The sequence below is a fragment of the Erpetoichthys calabaricus genome, chromosome 16 (genome assembly GCF_900747795.2).
Source record: "Erpetoichthys calabaricus chromosome 16, fErpCal1.3, whole genome shotgun sequence".
NCBI lineage: Eukaryota > Metazoa > Chordata > Cladistia > Polypteriformes > Polypteridae > Erpetoichthys > Erpetoichthys calabaricus.
Genome location: NC_041409.2, coordinates 47,606,135 through 47,624,574, shown reverse-complemented (window position 1 = coordinate 47,624,574; position 18,440 = coordinate 47,606,135). Strand labels below are relative to the sequence as shown.

The following is an 18,440-nucleotide window of genomic DNA, read 5'->3' as shown; positions in this document are numbered from 1 at the left end:
TTTTTCTTGTAACTTAATAAATTTAGCAGCACTGTGGCATTCATATTTTTGTAGAATGTATAGTACAATGAATAAAATGTAAAAGCTATTCAAAGTGCTTTTCCTGTGACTTGCTATTATAATCTCTGTGACCTGCTGCAGATGCCTTCTACTAAAACCTAAATCTATGTGAAGTAAAGGACTTCTTTGTTTTAGTTCATGTTTTAGTATTTTACTTTAACACTCTGATAGACCCGATAAAATATAGCCTAACCTGTGTTGCCTTTTTTGGGCATTTCTAAGTTTAACTTTTTCACTTTTGTTTTTACCACCACCCTTGTCTTACTCTGCAGATGTTGACTCTTGCGATTGGAATTGCAATTCTGGTCATATCATTATTGGTGACGTATTTTATCAGCACCAAAGCAGATATTTTGTTCACTGTGAGCCGAGAACCCAGCACAGCCGCCTATTGATGGACTGTCATTTTTAGGAAAGGACTAGTCGTCTGTTCAAGACAGTGCTCCTAAAAATAAACACTAGAAGACTGGAAAATTCAGCTTTGATGAGAATGAACCTACATTTCCAAGATGGATGAAAATCCTGATAAAATGGACCTTTTGTAGCACTGCTAAGTGATTGTGTGCACTGTTAAATTGGATTTGCTAATCACACACATTTGGTTTCTGTTGCCCTGTCCAGCCTATGAATTTTAACACGTTCCCATACCAGCTTTTGTTAGGTTAGGGTTCATTTTCAGTACGTGTTTAACATGCCCACGTTAATTCAACATTTCCTTCCTTATTGCTGGTTTATTATTACTGTAATTGTGTGCATCTCTTATCACTTTACATGTAAACACACAGAAATTTGTGAACCCTCTTTCATCGTCTAATTTTGTTTTTGATAATGGATACAATGGATGCCTTTTTTTTTTCTGCTAAATTCACTCAAGGTTGTATTAAATCAGTATTTAAATGTGGCACCGCACAACTGCCAGATAACGCGTAGTTGACAGGAGTCGACCCCACTGCAGTCCTAAGCTTTAAAAGGTTACACATCGTCCTGCTGGACTTTTTAGTGTATTATTTGTAATTTCTCTGCTCAAAGATCGATCTTGCTAGATTGAAGGGTAATGCCACGTAGATAGATGACTTAAGTAGGTGATTTAATAAGGCTCCTTTTTTTCAAGTTTTGTCTGAATGATTGGTAATTTGATGTAATTATTTTATATTTCTGCATTCAACATGCCACTTCAGAATTTTATGAGGTGTAATAAAATAAAAGGTGTGTACTTAAGTACAAGATGTATTTTTGAATGTCGGTAAGCAGGTCTGGTATGCGGTATTTATAAAAGCTATGGTCGCCGGGTTAATCGGTACAAACCAATGCATTGTTAACCAGAACGACAAACTCATTTTAATGTGATCACATCTGTACATAAATGTGACACTAATCCCTGAGCTGGACTCCTTACAGGGATTGCGAAGACAAAGTTTCCATTCAGGGGATTTCACACTGTATGTATAGCGTGGAAGTACATTATTTAAAAATGCATTAACCTTTTTTCAATTTTTGTATTCCATTTGTTAGTTTAAATTCTACCTCGAATGAAAAGAATAAATTGTTTGCTTTTGCCCATGTTTCTGAAAAAAAAATGTATTTATTTCTACATTTTTGTCATTTTGAATATAAAGTTTATTTATGCATTCAGAATTATGAACTGCTTCTTCTAAGACATTTATGTGATTTCAAAATGAATTCAGAAATCTATAAAATAAAAGCACTGTCTTGAATTTCAGGCTCAGCTGGACATTGAGTAGCGAGACTAGGAATGATTTTGGGAATCTACAAAATTCATATACTGTATGGAGCACTGCATTTCAATGTTTTTGCCCAATATTTTTTCTCTAAATTTTAAATTGCTTGGTTAAACAGTAGATACGCAGGCATTGTTTCAGAGGCTGAATGACTTGGTTCTTAAAATTAGTCTGTAATTGAGTGTGAAACACTGGAGTGTTGACCTTAGAACAAATTAAAGTTACTGTTTTAAACTGACCCGTTATGGATGGATTGAAATGTATTGGTGTGTGTGTGTATGTATATGTGTATATACAGTATATATGTATAGGTATGTTTATGTATGTGTGTGTGTGTGTGTATATGTAGATATATATATATATATATATATATATATATATATATATATATATATATATATATATATATATATATATATAAATTATTGTGTGTGTGTGTAATGTTACCAACACACACAATATACACCATAGTGTTTGACAGGGATTCAGTACATATGGTATATGAAGATGAAGATGATGCAGAGAGAGACGTTTCTCAATTTGTAAGTCCCAATGTGCTCAAGTTACTCAGAGTAGCCAGCTGAACTGTTTGTTAGCTTCACAAGTTGTTTTTTTTTCTTAATGAAATGCTCTTATAACTGCTGTGAAACCATCTAATTTAAAGAATTAACCATGTGTAAATATTTTGGAAAAAAAAATCTGATGTGACATGAATAAACATTTTCCTTAAGTTCATTTTGTTTTACGTTTATGTGCAAATGTGTACAATTTTAAAGTAGAATTCTTTTTGTACCACAAGTATATTAGGACACGAGACTCTTTCATTTGATGACTATTCACACGTTTGCTGTTACATGTGATGTACAGAGTAAGGAGAAGTCATTTCTTCAAGATTTCCCAACCCCCAAAGTTGTTTTGAGTGGTCCAGTTGAAATTTACAACTTGTGCTATTTTTTGTTCTTTCTCTTTTTAGGGTATGTTCGTTGCTTGGGCTGCTAGCATTTTAATCCTTACTGACTCGTGGCGAGTACATTTATTTATTATTAAGATTGTTACCGTAATGCTGTGTAACTCTGTGGAGCAGTTCAGCCCGGACTGACCATCGAGGTGGGGAGCCATAGAGAAATCCTAGTGGCCTGGCCGGTGATTGCCATCACATTGCCTCCACCGTGTTTTACAGATGATGTGGTATGCTTTGGGTAATGAGCTGTTCCACGCCTTCTCCATACTTTTTTCTTGCCATCATTCTGGTAGAGGTTGATCTTGGTTTCATCTGTCCAAAGAATGTTTTTCCAGAACTGTGCTGGCTTTTTTAGATGTTCTTTAGCAAAGTCCAATCTAGCCTTTCTATTCTTGAGGCTTATGAGTGTCTGGCACCTTGCAGTGCACCCTCTGTATTTACTTTCATGCAGCCTTCTCTTTATGGTAGACTTGGATATCGATACGCCTACCTCCTGGAGAGTGTTGTTCACTTGGTTGGCTGTTGTGAAGGGGTTTCTCTTCACCATGGAAATGATTCTGCAATCATCCACCACTGTTGTCTTCCATGGACGTCCAGGTCTTTTTGCGTTGCTGAGTTCACCAGTGCTTGCTTTCTTTCTCAGGATGTACCAAACTGTAGATTTTGCCACTCGTAATACTGTAGCAATTTCTCTGATGGGTTTTTTCTGTTTTCGCAGCTTAAGGATGGCTTCTTTCACCTGCATGGAGAGCTCCTTTGACCACATGTTGTCTGTTCACAGCAAAATCTTCCACATGCAAGCACCACACCTCAAATCAACTCCAGGCCTTTTATCTGCTTAATTGATAATGACATAACACTGGACTTGCCCACACCTGCCCATGAAATAGCCTTTGAGTCAATTGTCCAATTACTTTTGAGTCCCTGAAATGAAGGGATTGTGTTAACAAGATGCTTTAGTTGCCTCACATTTTTATGCAATCATTTTGTTCACCCCACCGAATTAAAGCTGAAAGTCTGCACTTCAACTGCATCTGAGTTGTTTCATGTAAAACTCATTGTGGTAATGTACAGAACCAAAATTAGAAAAAAGTTGTCTCTGTCCAAATATTTATGGACCTAACTGTACCTGAAATGAAGGCTATTAGGAGTCTCGGGATAGGCAAACAGAGTCTATAGTGTTATTGCAATAAAATAACCATAATAATAACACGGACTCAACCCAATACGGCCAAATTGAGCTGAGCCCTGAACAATTCAGGACTCCAAACTTATATAGTCATTTCTTATCACTCCGACCTCGCTCATATTGGCTCATTTGCTCTTTTTCTGTGACTCCCCTCTGCTCCTGTCTGTCCGATACCTTGAGTTCCCTGGGAACCATTATTATCTCCTGACTTTCCCTGCAGCTGGCCCCTCCGGTATTTTCACCGTCTGTTGTTAATTTTACTTTCTGTTTTGCTCATTTCTGTTGGTTCTCAGCTGGGCAGAAGTTCCTTCTTCCATGTTTGGGCTTTTTCTTATCACTTCCCCTTCCTTGGCCCGCATGCTAGTTTATACTTGGCCTCTTAAAGCTAAGCTTTAATTAAAAAGAAATATGGCATGTGCTTTAATTTAATCATTTACTTGGCAATCCTGACTTGCATTAGTATCTACACTAAGGTTAATGCTTATATATTTGTTTATGTTTATTTATACTAATACATGAATACGCTAATTTTACTTTTCATGCATTACATCATTTTGACCTTGTTAGTAGCAATGCCTTTTGCTGTTTCTGCTGATTCACTATCCCAGCTGGCTTCTCGCGTGCCTACCAGGACTATTTTTCTATATTATGTCATTGGTATCGTTCCTCAGCTTCCTAACCTTTGAACACAGGTGTCCTGGTCCCCCACTTCTTCTGTCCTCGGGTAGTTTCTGTGTGTCATTCTTGTCCTGTTCTATTCTTCCTCTTTTAATATTGGTAATTTTTCCTTTTTTACTAGAAAATGTAATATGACTGATTTTTTAGTTAGATCAAGCAAATGTTTATCTTATTTGCTTAACATTCTAATTTATGCTAAATCTAATGCTTCAGAAGCTATTAATTACTTTTATGGTTATTTATGCTAATATGCTATTTATGCTTAATGTATAAAATTTTTTCCTTCTATACTATCTCAGAGGTTTAAACTGTCAGTTTCAACTGTAAGGAATGTAATCAGGAAATGGAAGGCCACAGGCACAGTTGCTGTTAAACCAGCAGGTCTGGCAGGCCAAGAAAAATACAGGAGCGGCATATGTGCAGGATTGTGAGAATGGTTACAGACAACCCACAGATCACCTCCAAAGACCTGCAAGAACATCTTGCTGCAGATGGTGTATCTGTACATCGTTCTACAATTCAGCGCAATTTGCACAAAGAACATCTGTATGGCAGGGTGATGAGAAAGAAGCCCTTTCTGCACTCACATCACAAACAGAGTCACTTGTTGTGTGCAAATACTCATTTAGACAAGCCAGATTCATTTTGGAACAAAGTGCTTTGGAATGATGAGACAAAAATTGAGTTATTTGTTCATAACAAAAAGCGCTTTGCATGGCTGAAGAAGAACACCGCATTCCAAGAAAAACACCAGCTACCTACTGTCAAATTTGGTGGAGGTTCCATCATGCTGTGGGGCTGTGTGGCTAGTTCAGGGACTGGGGCCCTTGTTAAAGTCGAGTGTCGGATGAATTTAACCCAATGTCAACAAAATCTTCAGGATAATGTTCAAGCATCAGTCACAAAGTTGAAGTTACGCAGGGGTTGGATATTCCGACAAGACAATGACCCAAAACACAGTTCAGAACCTACAAAGGCATTCATGCAGAGGGAGAAGTACAATGTTCTGGAATGGCCGTCACAGTCCCCTGACTTGAATATCATCGAAAATCTATGGGATGATTTGACATGAAACATACTCAGCATGGTCCATGCTCAGCAGCCATCAAATTTAACTGAACTGGAGAGATTTTGTATGGAAGAAGGTCAAAAATACCTCCATCCAGAATCCAGACACTCAGCAAAGGCTATAGAAGGCGTCTAGAGGCTGTTATATTTGCAAATGGAGGCTCAACTAAGTATTGATGTAATATCTCTGTTGGGGTGCCCAAATTTATGCACCCGTCTAATTTTATGATGCATATTGCATATTTTCTGTTAATCCAATAAACTTAATGTCACTGCTGAAATACAGGGTGGTCCAGGTCTAACTATGCAATTATTGCATTGCATTGCATTAAAAGTTGCATAGTTAGATCCACCCTATACTGCTGTTTCCATAATGCATGTGATATATTAAAAGGAAGTTGCTACTTTGAAAGCTCAGCCAATGATAAACAAAAATGCAAAGAATTAAGAGGGGTTCCCAAACTTTTTCATATGACTGTATGTGTGTGTGTATATATATATATATATATATATATATATATATATAATAGAAAGGGAGATATATATATATATATATATGGTATAGATAGAAAAGTATTGAAAATAGCATCACTGTGTAGCCTGAGAATAGGAGTAACGATGTGCTGGACCGAGCAACCCCTGCTGTGTTCGAATACAGAATGGCGGCGAATCAATTGTCAATAGAGCAGCGCGAACGTTGTGCGTTTTTATACTCCACAACAAACTACTATATGCGGTGGTGAAACGGAGGATGGCAGTTGAGTTTGAAGGCAGTGGTCCCAGTGTACTAACCATCACAAGAATAAACGCAAAATTCGGCATCAGAGGAACTGTTTTGCAAGCAAAGGGAGCAGGTGGGCCCAGGAGTGTGCGTACCAATGCCAACACAGCTCTTGTGGTGAATGCCTTTCAAAGTTGGGTGGTTCTTCAGGTGTGTATCGATCTGGATGGCGCATTGGTGGACCACCAGGAAGTTTAAGGTTCTTAATGTTCATGTTCCATTACTTGATGATAACATTGGTAGTTTCCTGAAAATAACGCCTTTTCAATTATATACATAACTATGGGACACCCTTCATATACTTTTGTTATATATATGCTCTGATTTTCTCCCACAGTCCAAAGATGTGCGAGATCGGTGGATTGGTGATCCTAAATTGCCCCCCTGATGCGTGTGTGTGTGTGTGTGTGTGTTCACCCTGTGAGGGGCAGGCGTCCTGTCCAGGAATTGTTCCTGTTCTGGTTTTTGTTTCTGATGCTTGGAAGGACAAGCTGTAGCTTCTCCATGACCTTGCTTTGGAAGACAGGTTGATGGATGGATGGATGGATCTTAATGCTTCCCCAGAAAAGGGGGATAAATTAGGACTGGAGGCTTGACATATATGTTTGCTCCAGCATATTCAGAGTCTTTTACTGGATGTGTTGACATCCTGGTGCACATCGATCTTTGGATGTAAGCCAAACCAAAAAGGTGGGTTTCTGAGTTCCGCCCTCGCCATATTCCACTCTAGTTAAGATTGAATAAGACAGTTTAACACAGGGCTGAGATCTTGAGACTATATTAAGAGGCAGAGATTTTAAGGACGTGGTGGTGTCTTTTTGGGCAGGACAGGTTGTTTTCCACTCTCGAAGCACCGATATATTGGGTAGGTGTAAGAGAAGGTTAGCGGACGACTATTTAAAATGGGGAATGGTGGGTGTGGGTTGGTAGGAAGTAAAACAGGTAGGAAGTTTAAAAGTTCTTGATATGTTTTGTTTTTTCTTAAATTATTAGCCAACAGATAATAGGCAGACATACTGTAGATGTCATAATAGAATACAATTGCAGAAATGCCACAAATAAAATACTTGTGAAAAAGTTAGTACAAACCTCATGATTTGGATTTTCTTTTTTAACATATATTAAACATAACATATTTTTAACATAATTTAACATAAGAAGATTTGATCTTCAGTTAAACTTTTATCTACAGATAAAAGGGGATTCTAATGTAACAAGCATCACATTCAATGGACTACAAAATGTAAATGTTATAACTTAAATAAACATTAATACAAATTTCACACGTCCACCCGCCCATTTATCACTACCTCAGATGCCTAAAGTTAGAATCAGATTAGGTGCAAATGATTCGAATTTCATTGACTGGGATTGCGTCTAAAGCTGTGTTATTTAAACCTCAGTCAAAGTAAAAGCGAACTTTATTGTCATCTCGGCCACATACAAGTATACAGATAGACGAAATTGCAAAGCTCGGGGTCCACAGTGCAACAACATGACATGCAAAAAATAAATTAAAAATAGAATTTAAATTTAAAATTAAAACACAAACAAGACAAGACATTGTGCAAAGACAAGACAAAGAAGTAGCAGCAATATTGATGTGTAATATAATAAATAAATAATAAATAATAGATATAGATAATGCAGAAATGATCATTGTATGATAATAGTTGTTTAAGACGTGTAAACAATGACAGGTCAGAAGGATATCAAGAGTGTCAAAATACTTAAAGGTCAGTACGAGATTTTCAGTTCATTTCTACCTGCACACTTGTCTTTGCAGGACAGTGGCTCACATGTATAAAAGTTCTGTTTTTAGAGGTGGTTGAGACCGTTTGGAAGGTCCCAGCGGACAGCCTGGTGTTAAGGAGTCTAACAGCTTGGGGGTAAAAACTCTCCTGCAGCCTGGCAGATCTGGCTTTGATGCTGCAGTATCTTCTCTTGGATGGCAGAAGTGTGAAAGTCCATGTGAGGGGTGTAAGGGGTCCTGCACAATGCTGCAGGCCTTGCGGACACTGCGTTTGTAAAATATGTCCTGTAGTGAAGGGAGAGGCACCCCAATAATGTTCTCTGCTGTCTTCACTATCCTTAGCAGGTGCTTGCGGTCAGATATGTTGAAGTTGCCATACCAGACAGTGATGCAGCTGGTCAGAACACTCTCAGTGATGCCTCTGTAGAACATGGTGAGGATGGAGGGGGGAAGACTTGCTCACTTCAGCCGCCTCAGGAAGTGTAGTTTCTGCTGGGCTTTCTTGATTAGTGATGAGGTGTTGTGTCCACGTAAGTTCCTCAGTTATGTGCACGCCGAGGAACTTGGTACTCCTAACAGTCTCCTCATCTAAACCGTTGATGCTGAATGAGTTGTGGGCAGGACGTGATTTTCTGAAGTCCACGATTATCTCTTTTGTCTTGTCGACATTGAGAGATAGATTGTTGTCTTCACACCATGCAAACAGCCGTTCCACCTCATCTCTGTATGCTGTTTCATCATCCCTGCTTATCAGTCCCAGCACCGTTGCATCATCCGCAAACTTGATGATGTGGTTGGTGTTGTGAGTGGCTGTGCACTCGTGATTCAGCAGGGTGAAGAGCAGTGGACTAAGTACGCAGCCCTGTGGCGCTCCAGTGCTCAGTTTGATGATGCTGGAAGTGTTGTAGCCCATCTGAACTGACTGGGGCCTCTCTGTCAAGAAGTCCAGGATCCAATTGCAGAGGGTGGTGTTCAGGCCCAACCTGCTCAGTTTTACAACCAGCTTTGGAGGGATGATTGTGTTGCAGGCAGAGCTAAAGTCTATGAATAGCATCCTGACATATGTGTCTTTTTTATCCAGATGTGTCAGGGAGAGGTGAAGGGGAGAGCATATGGCATCCTCAGTTGACCTGTTTGAGCGGTATGCAAACTGAAGAGGGTCAAGGGAGGCCGGGAGATTAGTCTTTATGTGTGACATGACTAACCTTTCAAAGCACTTTATTATGATTGGCGTGAGTGCAACTTTGCTCTTTGCTGTAGAAGTAGGTGTTCTCACCATACCAAGATCAAAAACAGGCCTTCAGAAAGAAGATACAAGACACACAGGAGTCTTGGAAGGGATTCAAGAAGGTCTTCAAACAATTGGAAGTCAACCATTGCAGTGTCTGGAAGATCATCTACAAATGGAGAAGACTTTAAACAAACAACTACCAACTTGGCCAGGCTGCCTCAGGAAGTTCGGGCTGAGAGCAGAGCACAAGATGCTGAAAGAAGTCTCTGAGAATCTCAGAGTTTCATCATGGGACCCATAGGTAGCTCTTACCACTGTTGGTGTCAAATTGCAATACAAAGAGACTGCGTAAAGTTGATCTACATGGGAACTGTACCATTAGAGCAAGAGTATAGTTTGCCCATGAACACCCAGCCAAAGACCGGGACCTCTGGAACAACGTGCTTTGGCCACATCATGCAAACATAAGAGTTATTTGGCCACAGTACCATTTGACAAAAAATGAAAAGTATTTGACCAGTAGAACGTGATACCAGCTGTAAAGCATGGTGGTGGACATGTTATGGTTCAGGGCCTGGGCAGCTCGCCATCATAGAATCCTGTGTGCAGACTCTTCATTGTACCCGTGTGTGCTTGAGAATAATGTTAGGCCACCTGTCAGAGGCTCAACTGAAAGTGGACCTTGCACCATGACAATGATGCCAAACATGCTGGTAAATCTACCAGGGAATGGCTGAATTTTAATTTTTTTTTATGAGTGACGAGACAGCAAGGTGCCTAGACATGATGGGAATAAATTGTGAAGAGAAAGATCTTTTGGACTAACCTTCATGTCAGGTTCTTGGTCCCGGCAGCCATTAAACCTATACTGCTGGGGCTTGGTGGAGAAACCAGATCTCCATCTCTGCCATGGGAAGGGGACTCTGGAGCATTTTGAACTGCTGTTTAAATGCCTTGTGGGAAGACCAGTATCTCTTGTGGCATGACCAGCTATTTAAGGCCATCAGCAGTGCTACTACTGTGTGCAGGTGATCTAAACCCACAAGGCCACTCATCCACTTCATTAGAGCTGGAGAGAACACTACCAGAACTACTAAACACAACCCAGGATGTGTAGCTGATAGTAGACTTGGGGAGGCCACTTAGTGTAAGTTCCCACAGCGTAGTGCTAAGACCGAGTGCTGGGGGGTCCAGCTCTTTTCAAAGATTCATCTCTTTTGGCTCGGCTCCCTTAGAAGAACCGACTCTTACAGCTTCCAAATGGTTCTTCATTTAGTATCAATTATGAATGGTTTGTCTGTTGGTAAGCAATTTTTTATTCAGGGTTTTCATAAAAGCCTTATTTTATGAATTTTTTTTTTCATTGCAAAAAATACACATATACTATTGTTTAACATTTAATCATTTTAAACTGAATGCAAAACCACAGCAAACAAATCAAATAAATAAAGGCCAAAGTCTTAACATCATGACACTTAGCGAGCGGTCCTTAGTTGCCTGTGCAGGTTTGTTGTTGATCCTACTCTCACGGATATTTTCATTTTACAAATTCTGCACTCAGCTTTGCAGTCTCCAATATCATTGAAATGCCACCAGATGATGCTGCGGTTTGTTTGATTTTTCGCTCATTTCTTCACTTTTTCCCTGACGGGCTTGCATTTCAGTCCGGCTCCTCGTCTCTGTCACACGGTGTACCTGGCCTGTATCACGACACTCGCTGTCTTCAGAGCGTCTGCCCCCTTCCTTCTTTCACATAATGGTATGATTCTAGTCTGTCTTTGCTCGTGATTTGCCGCATGGTGTGCCCATCAAAATAAAGTCCTGCCCCTGCCTGCATGTATTCTTGGCTCTCCCCGATGGGAGTTGGCTCTTCTCATTCGCTACAAAGAATCTGCTCTTAGAGCTGGCTCGTTCACGAGTGACACATCACTACTAAGACCGCTCTCCAACTGGACATACTCTTTGTGCTTCCTGATACTAGGACTGTGGTCATGCTGGAGCTTCCTGCATTTGAAGGAGACCTTTCAGCAGATGAGAAGCAAGTATGTAGTCCTGGTCAGCAACTACCACAAACAAGGATGGAGGGAGAGGTGAATGGCCATGGAGATGGGGAGCAGAGGCTTTGCACTCAGCATCTTTGATGGAAAGAAGGAGGAGAGCCATCTACAACAACAACAGAAGCTGCAGAGAAAGCCTGGATCAAGAGAGTCAATCTGTAGGAGGTTGGTACTTGATGAGGCTGGAGTGATCAAACCAAAAGAATTGGGAGCTCAGGGTTCAGCTGCAAAACTGGCACAAACTAAGAAACCAAAGCGTGATATTGTAAGGTGGGATGCCAACAAGATCTTACATTTCTATAGGAGCTCTCTATAAGAATGTAACCAACAAGCTGGTGAAGCTCCCCTAAGACACGAAGGGGATTCTGGAGGACTTTGAACCTGCTGCGACATTATTACAGGAGGACCTGGACAGAATTTAGAGTTGGACAGATATTTGGTACTTGGAGTTGAATGTAAATATAAGTAAAGCTTTGCACCTGTGGAGTACAAATCTTATAATTTGAAGGCCTGAAACTTGAAAGTACGCCATATGAGACGGACTTTAGTAGTCATCACCATCCAAAACCAGACAATCTGTGAAAGCAGAGGAGGGGAATTGGGATCGTGATGTCCAGCGTGCCTGCAGCTGTGAGCGGCTCTCCCGAGACATTGATGGTCATAACTGAGAACAGACTGGGGGCAAGTGAGGACATAAGTTTGGAGGTGCAAAAAAGAGAAAATTGTGTTTTTATTAAAAACAAAAGGCAACAAGCAATGGCTAAAATCGGGATTAAAAAGCTCCCTTCCACCACTCCCAGCACTCCTCTCTCACGTTCACATCTCTCCATTGAATAAACGGACTCCCGTCCCAGCCACCTTCCTTCAGTCCTCACTGGGACATACCAAGCCCAGCTCCCTCATGCTGCCATTTTCTTTTCAGTTTAAACAAATGGAGATTAAGAGGGGACGTGATTGAGGTGTTTCAAATTCTGAAAAGAATTAGCACAGAGGATCCAGGCTGTTATTTTAAAATAAATTTCGCAAAAAGAACTTGGGTACATTGTTGGGAATGTATGTTGCACCAATTTTAGGAAGTTCTACATAAAAAAAAACATAGACACGAAGAATAAATGACCAAGTAGTGCAGTAGGACAGTAGGGATCTCGATCTCGACTTAGTGTTATTTTGGACGATCGAGGTCAGAGGTTCTTAAACTCATTTTGGGTCAGGTGTCATCTGCATTTGGCTTGAGCAAAGTCGTGATTCAAATGAGTATGGGAACGTGTCTCCAATTGCGCTGGGTCGCTGCCAGCAGTTTCAGTAATCGCCATTGCTCTGCTGTGAAATGCGTCTTGCCAATCTCCAAGAGGGACACCCCCATAGAGACTTGTAAAACTAAACTGATTCTCGCAGAACTTTCAAGTTGTTGTTTTCAGTTTTGATCAATTCAGATAAGAAATGATATTTCTTATAAATGCAGTGCTCCCTGTGCAGTAGAACTGCTTGCAAGTACTGCTTTGGCCAGATCAGAGCCTACAAAGTTTATTTTCCTCGTGTACTTGTTTAACTTCATTCTAGTTTACAGTTATAAGTCAACCAGAATGGTAAAACACTGACAAAGCCTGTGAAGGCGAACGAAACACATCCACGTCCTCACTCGCAAATCAACCTCTGAGCATTTGAACTACTGCTGTAATCTGTCATCAATTCATGAAGAAAATAACACTGAGGACATTGTTATTGACTTCTGCCTTTCACTAAAGAGGAGGTCGTCTCGATAGAAACACAAAATCTCTTGAACCGAACATCCGCAGGGCTGTGAATTAATACAGAATTAATGACAAGTGGGCGCACAGAGAAGCAATCTTCTCAAGAGGCTGTGGGGCTTCACATTTTCACACCCCAAATGATTTGAATAACATGAACTAACAGCAGGAACCATTCTAAAAAGCCTAAGATCAACAGGGAGTGTTTATTCAATTAAAATGATATGCAGGCCTCAGCCCAAAACAGTCATTATCCACTCCAGTTAGACGAGCACTTGGCGGAAAACACTTGAATGCTAATGATAGCGTGCCACCAATTTTTAAGTGCTGGTTTTCAAAGACGTGGGTGGCATGGAAGGCAATCTTGTCAAATAAAACAAAAAGCAGCATGGTATCTCGACAGCATCGGTCTTGAGCCAAACGAGATTCATCGTGCTGTAGCGAATCGACCGGCTGAATTCTGAAACTGCACTAACTAAAACCATGAACAATAAAGATGATACGGTATGCTTGATGTCAGTAATATTGACACAAAACAGGCATACTCACAAATGTACCAGTGTCTCACCCTTTGGCAGGCTGCTTTTGTTTCTTCCAAGTTACTAAGGCAGTGTTTTATTACCTTTTTCATTCTTTCCTCACTTCACTTCCCTGGTGAGAGTCACATGGCAATATGCCGACTTGGACTGTCCAGTCCACCTTCTTCCAGCTCTTCTTTGGCGAATTTCCAAGCAGTCTCTTTGTAGGCGAGAGATAAAGTCCCTCCAGCGTGTCCAAGGTCAGCTCTCACTGGGTCTTCTCTTTGGTAAGAGACATTCTAACTAAAAACCTCAACTGCTGACCAAGACAAAGCATTAGTTCCACTCCAGGGTCCAACCATATTGACAAACTCCTTGCAGGAACTTCTTTTCAGCTGTTTAGTCTTAACGTTTCATTTGGTACCCACATCGCACGACCAAACACGAGGACAGGGATGCAGACCGAATCTCATCCATTACCGTTCACCTCTCGTTCCATGATGTTTTTTTGGGCTGGGCTTTCTAAATCCTTATCTTAGTTCTGTCTCAATATTGACAGGCCTTTTCTAGATTGTATAGAACCATTTTACCTTAAATATGGGAGGTCTGAAACTTGAAAGTATACTTTATGAGAAGGACTCATTACTGTTGAGCATGGAAAAGGGGCTATAGAAATAAAATGTATTATTGTAATTACTTCCAGATAGCGGACAGAAGTGATAAAGAATGCTAATAGGATGTTATGTTATACTGTATATCACAACGTGCAGGGTACAAGTCACTGGAGGGTATGCTTAAGTTTTATAATGCACTAGTGAGACCTTGCCCGGAGCACTGGGTACTGTTTTGGTGTGGATATTACAAAAAGAGACATTGCCTAGTCACTATTGTCTGGATTTTTTCTAGTGCTGCTGTTTCCTAGACTGTGAGGTATGAGCTGTTCGGTTTCTCTTCTCGGTACTCAAATGTGGCACTTGGTGCCACTGCCCACCTGCCAAGTTGTTTTGCCTACCTAAGGTAAAGCCATCTCTAATGGAGGATAGCAGGAATCGTCGGGTAGAGGGATCCTGTCATTGGATTGGCTGTCTCAGCTATGGAATGGCTGCTTGATGGCCGAGGTCTCCAGGGGCCTCATGTATAAACGGTGCGTACACACAAAAATGTTGCATATGAATGTTTCCACGCTTAAATCATGATGTATAAAACCTAAAGTTGGCATAAAGCCACGCACATTTTCACGGTAGCTCCAACCCTGGCAAAAGCAAGTTCCCTGCTCGGTTTTGCAAACTGGCAGCACCCAGCATCAAAGCAGTGCTACTGTTCCTGTGTGGTTACACTTTCTTTTTTAGATCCTCATCCCTGACACGGCTTTATCGTATACACTGAAACTAAGTGCATATTGTTTATTAGTTTAAGGCATCCGATTGTAATTAATACAATATAATGTATTAATATACATTACAAACAATATAATGGTCCAGGGAATAGCCAAACTATTCCAAATGCCATAACTGCTTTAGCGTTGTTACTCTCACTGCACCTTCTTCGTCTTCTTTCAGCTGCTCCCGTTAGGGGTTGCCACAGCAGATCATCTTTCTCCATATTACTTTCACTGCACCACTCAAATTATTTATATCACTGTGTGTGGAATCACAGCTCTACAGCAGATGATTGGAAAGAGAATTATTGGTATACAGCATCAAGCACACGCTGCCTCAGCCATGCTGCCTATTTGAACTGCTCTCATACGGCAAACGCTTCAGAGCCTTTCCTGTACGAACCTCACGGTTCAGAAACAGTTTTATCCCAGGAAGTATAAACACACTCAATCAGTCCATCAAGTGCTCCTTGTAGAACTGTTTGTACTTATAAGTACAATTACCTCACTGTAAACTTGCACTACAGTTACAATATTGCACAACCTGAGCCACTTTATAAAGCGCGTATTTACATATGATGATGATATCATTAAGATGAAATGCAGCAAAATATGTTTATTTTATTATATAGATAAAACTTTAACTTCATTTAAATAATCTATATTGTTAATAATTAAAAATGTGAAGACACGGTACTGCAGCGCTAGCGAGGAGCTGGCGGTCCGTTCACGGATTGTTCCTGCCTTGCGCTGTATTCTTTGCTGGTGCTGGCATGACAATGGAAGGATAGACGGATAGAATAATTAAACATGTACTATGAAGATATTTTGATGTTCCATAAAAGTTTTGAAGAATCGTCGTTCTAAGCTTACAGATGGCTTAACGTCTATTACAGAGCTGATTGTGTGACGATTGGGTATTTGGAGAAAGAAAAGGACAGGAATTGGAGGCTAGTACGTTTGAAAGAGACAGTACTGCTACAATAAAGTATTTCATCGAAGGTCGAGCATGGCGCAGCAAGCATCTAGTGTGAGACATGAACCATCACTGCGCCACCGTGTTCCCATGTTTAATAACAAGCTTTAACTCCTATCATCATGAAAATGATATCATGTATACATCTCAGTATTTAAATTATTCAGAGAGCTATAATATTACGAATGGAGTCTGTGTCCTGTCTGAGAAAGAGAAAGCCCGGAAGCATGTAGTGATTCACACACAGAGCACATAGAAGAACACATATAAAACAAAGCATTTAACATGCTACTTTAGTTATGATGAGATTTGAGAAACTAGTAAATTAAACGATTTTAAGATGAAGTTTATGATGTTCTACTTTAATGACAAAATAAACTACGTGATTAAAGTGGAAATTTCAAGATTAAAGTTGACATTTCATGCTTTTTCCCCACTGTGTGCCTTTTTCTTTTCTCTGTACCCTAATAAGATTTCATATGACACTCAGACAGTGGGCTACGACTTGCCTTTTCATGGCGACTTTGATATCTGACAACTTCTATTTTTTTATTTCGGGCACTGTGCGACTTTGTGAACTTGAGCTTTCCAGTTTCTCCGACACGCTATGTCACTCGCTCAACTTCCTTTTGTTGTTTATATCACCGTTTAAACCAACAAATAGTACGTTTTTCTTTGCCTCCACTTGGTATTCGCTGAAATTCTTCTATTTTCCCTCATGCATTTGCCATTGTTTTTTCACAGAATGCTGAGCTTTAAGGGCTATTTATATTGATTTGCATATTCAAATTGGCGTAATTCTGGGATGAATTGGGGTGGGACAGCAGGCGCATGAACGTGTGTTACTTTTCACGCTGACTGGGATTTATGTAGCGGAAGAACGTGGAAGTTGGCGAATGCAGATTTATGCATCTGGATTTTTTTGTGCGTACGGACATTTCCGCTTTTGTGCTTACGCCATGTTATAGTGTGAATTCTATGCACGGCATTATACATGAGGCCCCAGGACTCTAAATAAAATAAAATCCTATTATGTGATATCGTCTACTGTTGAATTCTGCTCTGTACTAGTAATATTTCTATTGCACTATTATATTGTTTTGAGGATTACTTGTTTTCTGTTCTGTGTATTTTATTGACCCCTTTTTTTTGACACCCACCTACCTGGAGAGGGGTCTCTCTCTCTCTGAATTGCCTTTGCCAAGGTTTCTTCCATTTTTTTTTCCCTACTAGGGTGTTTTTTTGGGGGAGTATTTCCTTGTTGTCTTAGAGAGTCAAGGCTGGGGGACTATCAAAAGGCAGGGCCTGTTAAAGCCCATTGCGGCACTCCTTGTGTGATTTTGGGCTATACAAAATAAATTGTATTGAGGGGAGTCGAACCTTTTCAGTTTAAGAAAATGGAGGTCAAGAGGGGACACACTTGATGTGTTTAAAATTATGAAAGAAGTTAGTGGATCCAAGCTGTTACTGTAAAAGAAATTCTGCAAGAACAATACGGGAACATGATCAGAAAATTATTGAAGAAGATTTTACACAACTGTTAGAATCTTTTCTTTTATGCAAAGTATCAGAAACATGGAGTAAATTACCAAGTCGTAGGGTAGAGTAGGACATTAGAGACCTTCAGATCTCAACTCAGTTATTTTGGATAACCTAAATGAATAGGATGGTCGATAGCTCATTGGGATAGATGGCCTGTTCTCATGCGGCACAGTTTGTGAGGGCTCTGGGATGGATTAGTAGAGTGCAGGTTTTTATTAATAGTGTGGCTCAAATTCCCTTAGTGTAGAGATATGCAGGAGAGACATAATGGAGGAAGGGGCCAATTACTCATTCAAGCGCACGAGCGCAATTGACACAGCCATCCCTCATTGGTGCTCTTTGGATTATTAAACCCCTATACTCACCAGCATATGAAAGGTCTGAGTAGGCCAGAGAAGGAGGAGAAAAGAATGAGGAAGGAAAAAAGGGGGACAGCAAACCCAGGTTGTCGATCCAGAGCAAGAGAAACGGAAATGAACCCGCCAGTGCAAATGCAGTGTCGTTTCAGGGGTAATCAGATCTGTTGACTGAGGGAAGCAGAGGTGATTGTGGACTTTGGCAGTGACTGAAGGAGGTGGCAGGAAGAGGGAGCCAAGCTTGATGGATCCCAGTGGATACCAATGGTGATGGTTGAGGAAGGGAGCTGAAACGAGGACCATGTTCTTCGGCGTCTCACTCCTGCTAAAAAGACCTCAAGCAATAGGAGGGATAACAGGGAGAGACACTGGAGAACGACTTGGGGAGAACACAGATTCGGACTG

At 40.5% G+C, this 18,440-nt stretch overlaps 1 protein-coding gene across 1 annotated transcript in view; it reads left to right on the top strand.

Moving 5' to 3' along the window:
• ncstn (nicastrin) overlaps positions 1–1,615 on the top strand; it is a 58,933-nt gene extending 57,318 nt beyond the window's left edge. The window contains exon 17 of the mRNA XM_028821161.2: positions 333–1,615. Within this exon, the coding sequence (XP_028676994.1) occupies positions 333–455 (123 nt within the window). The 3' untranslated portion in view covers positions 456–1,615. The remainder of the gene's footprint in view (positions 1–332) is intronic.
• The last annotated feature ends 16,825 nt before the right edge of the window (positions 1,616–18,440 follow it).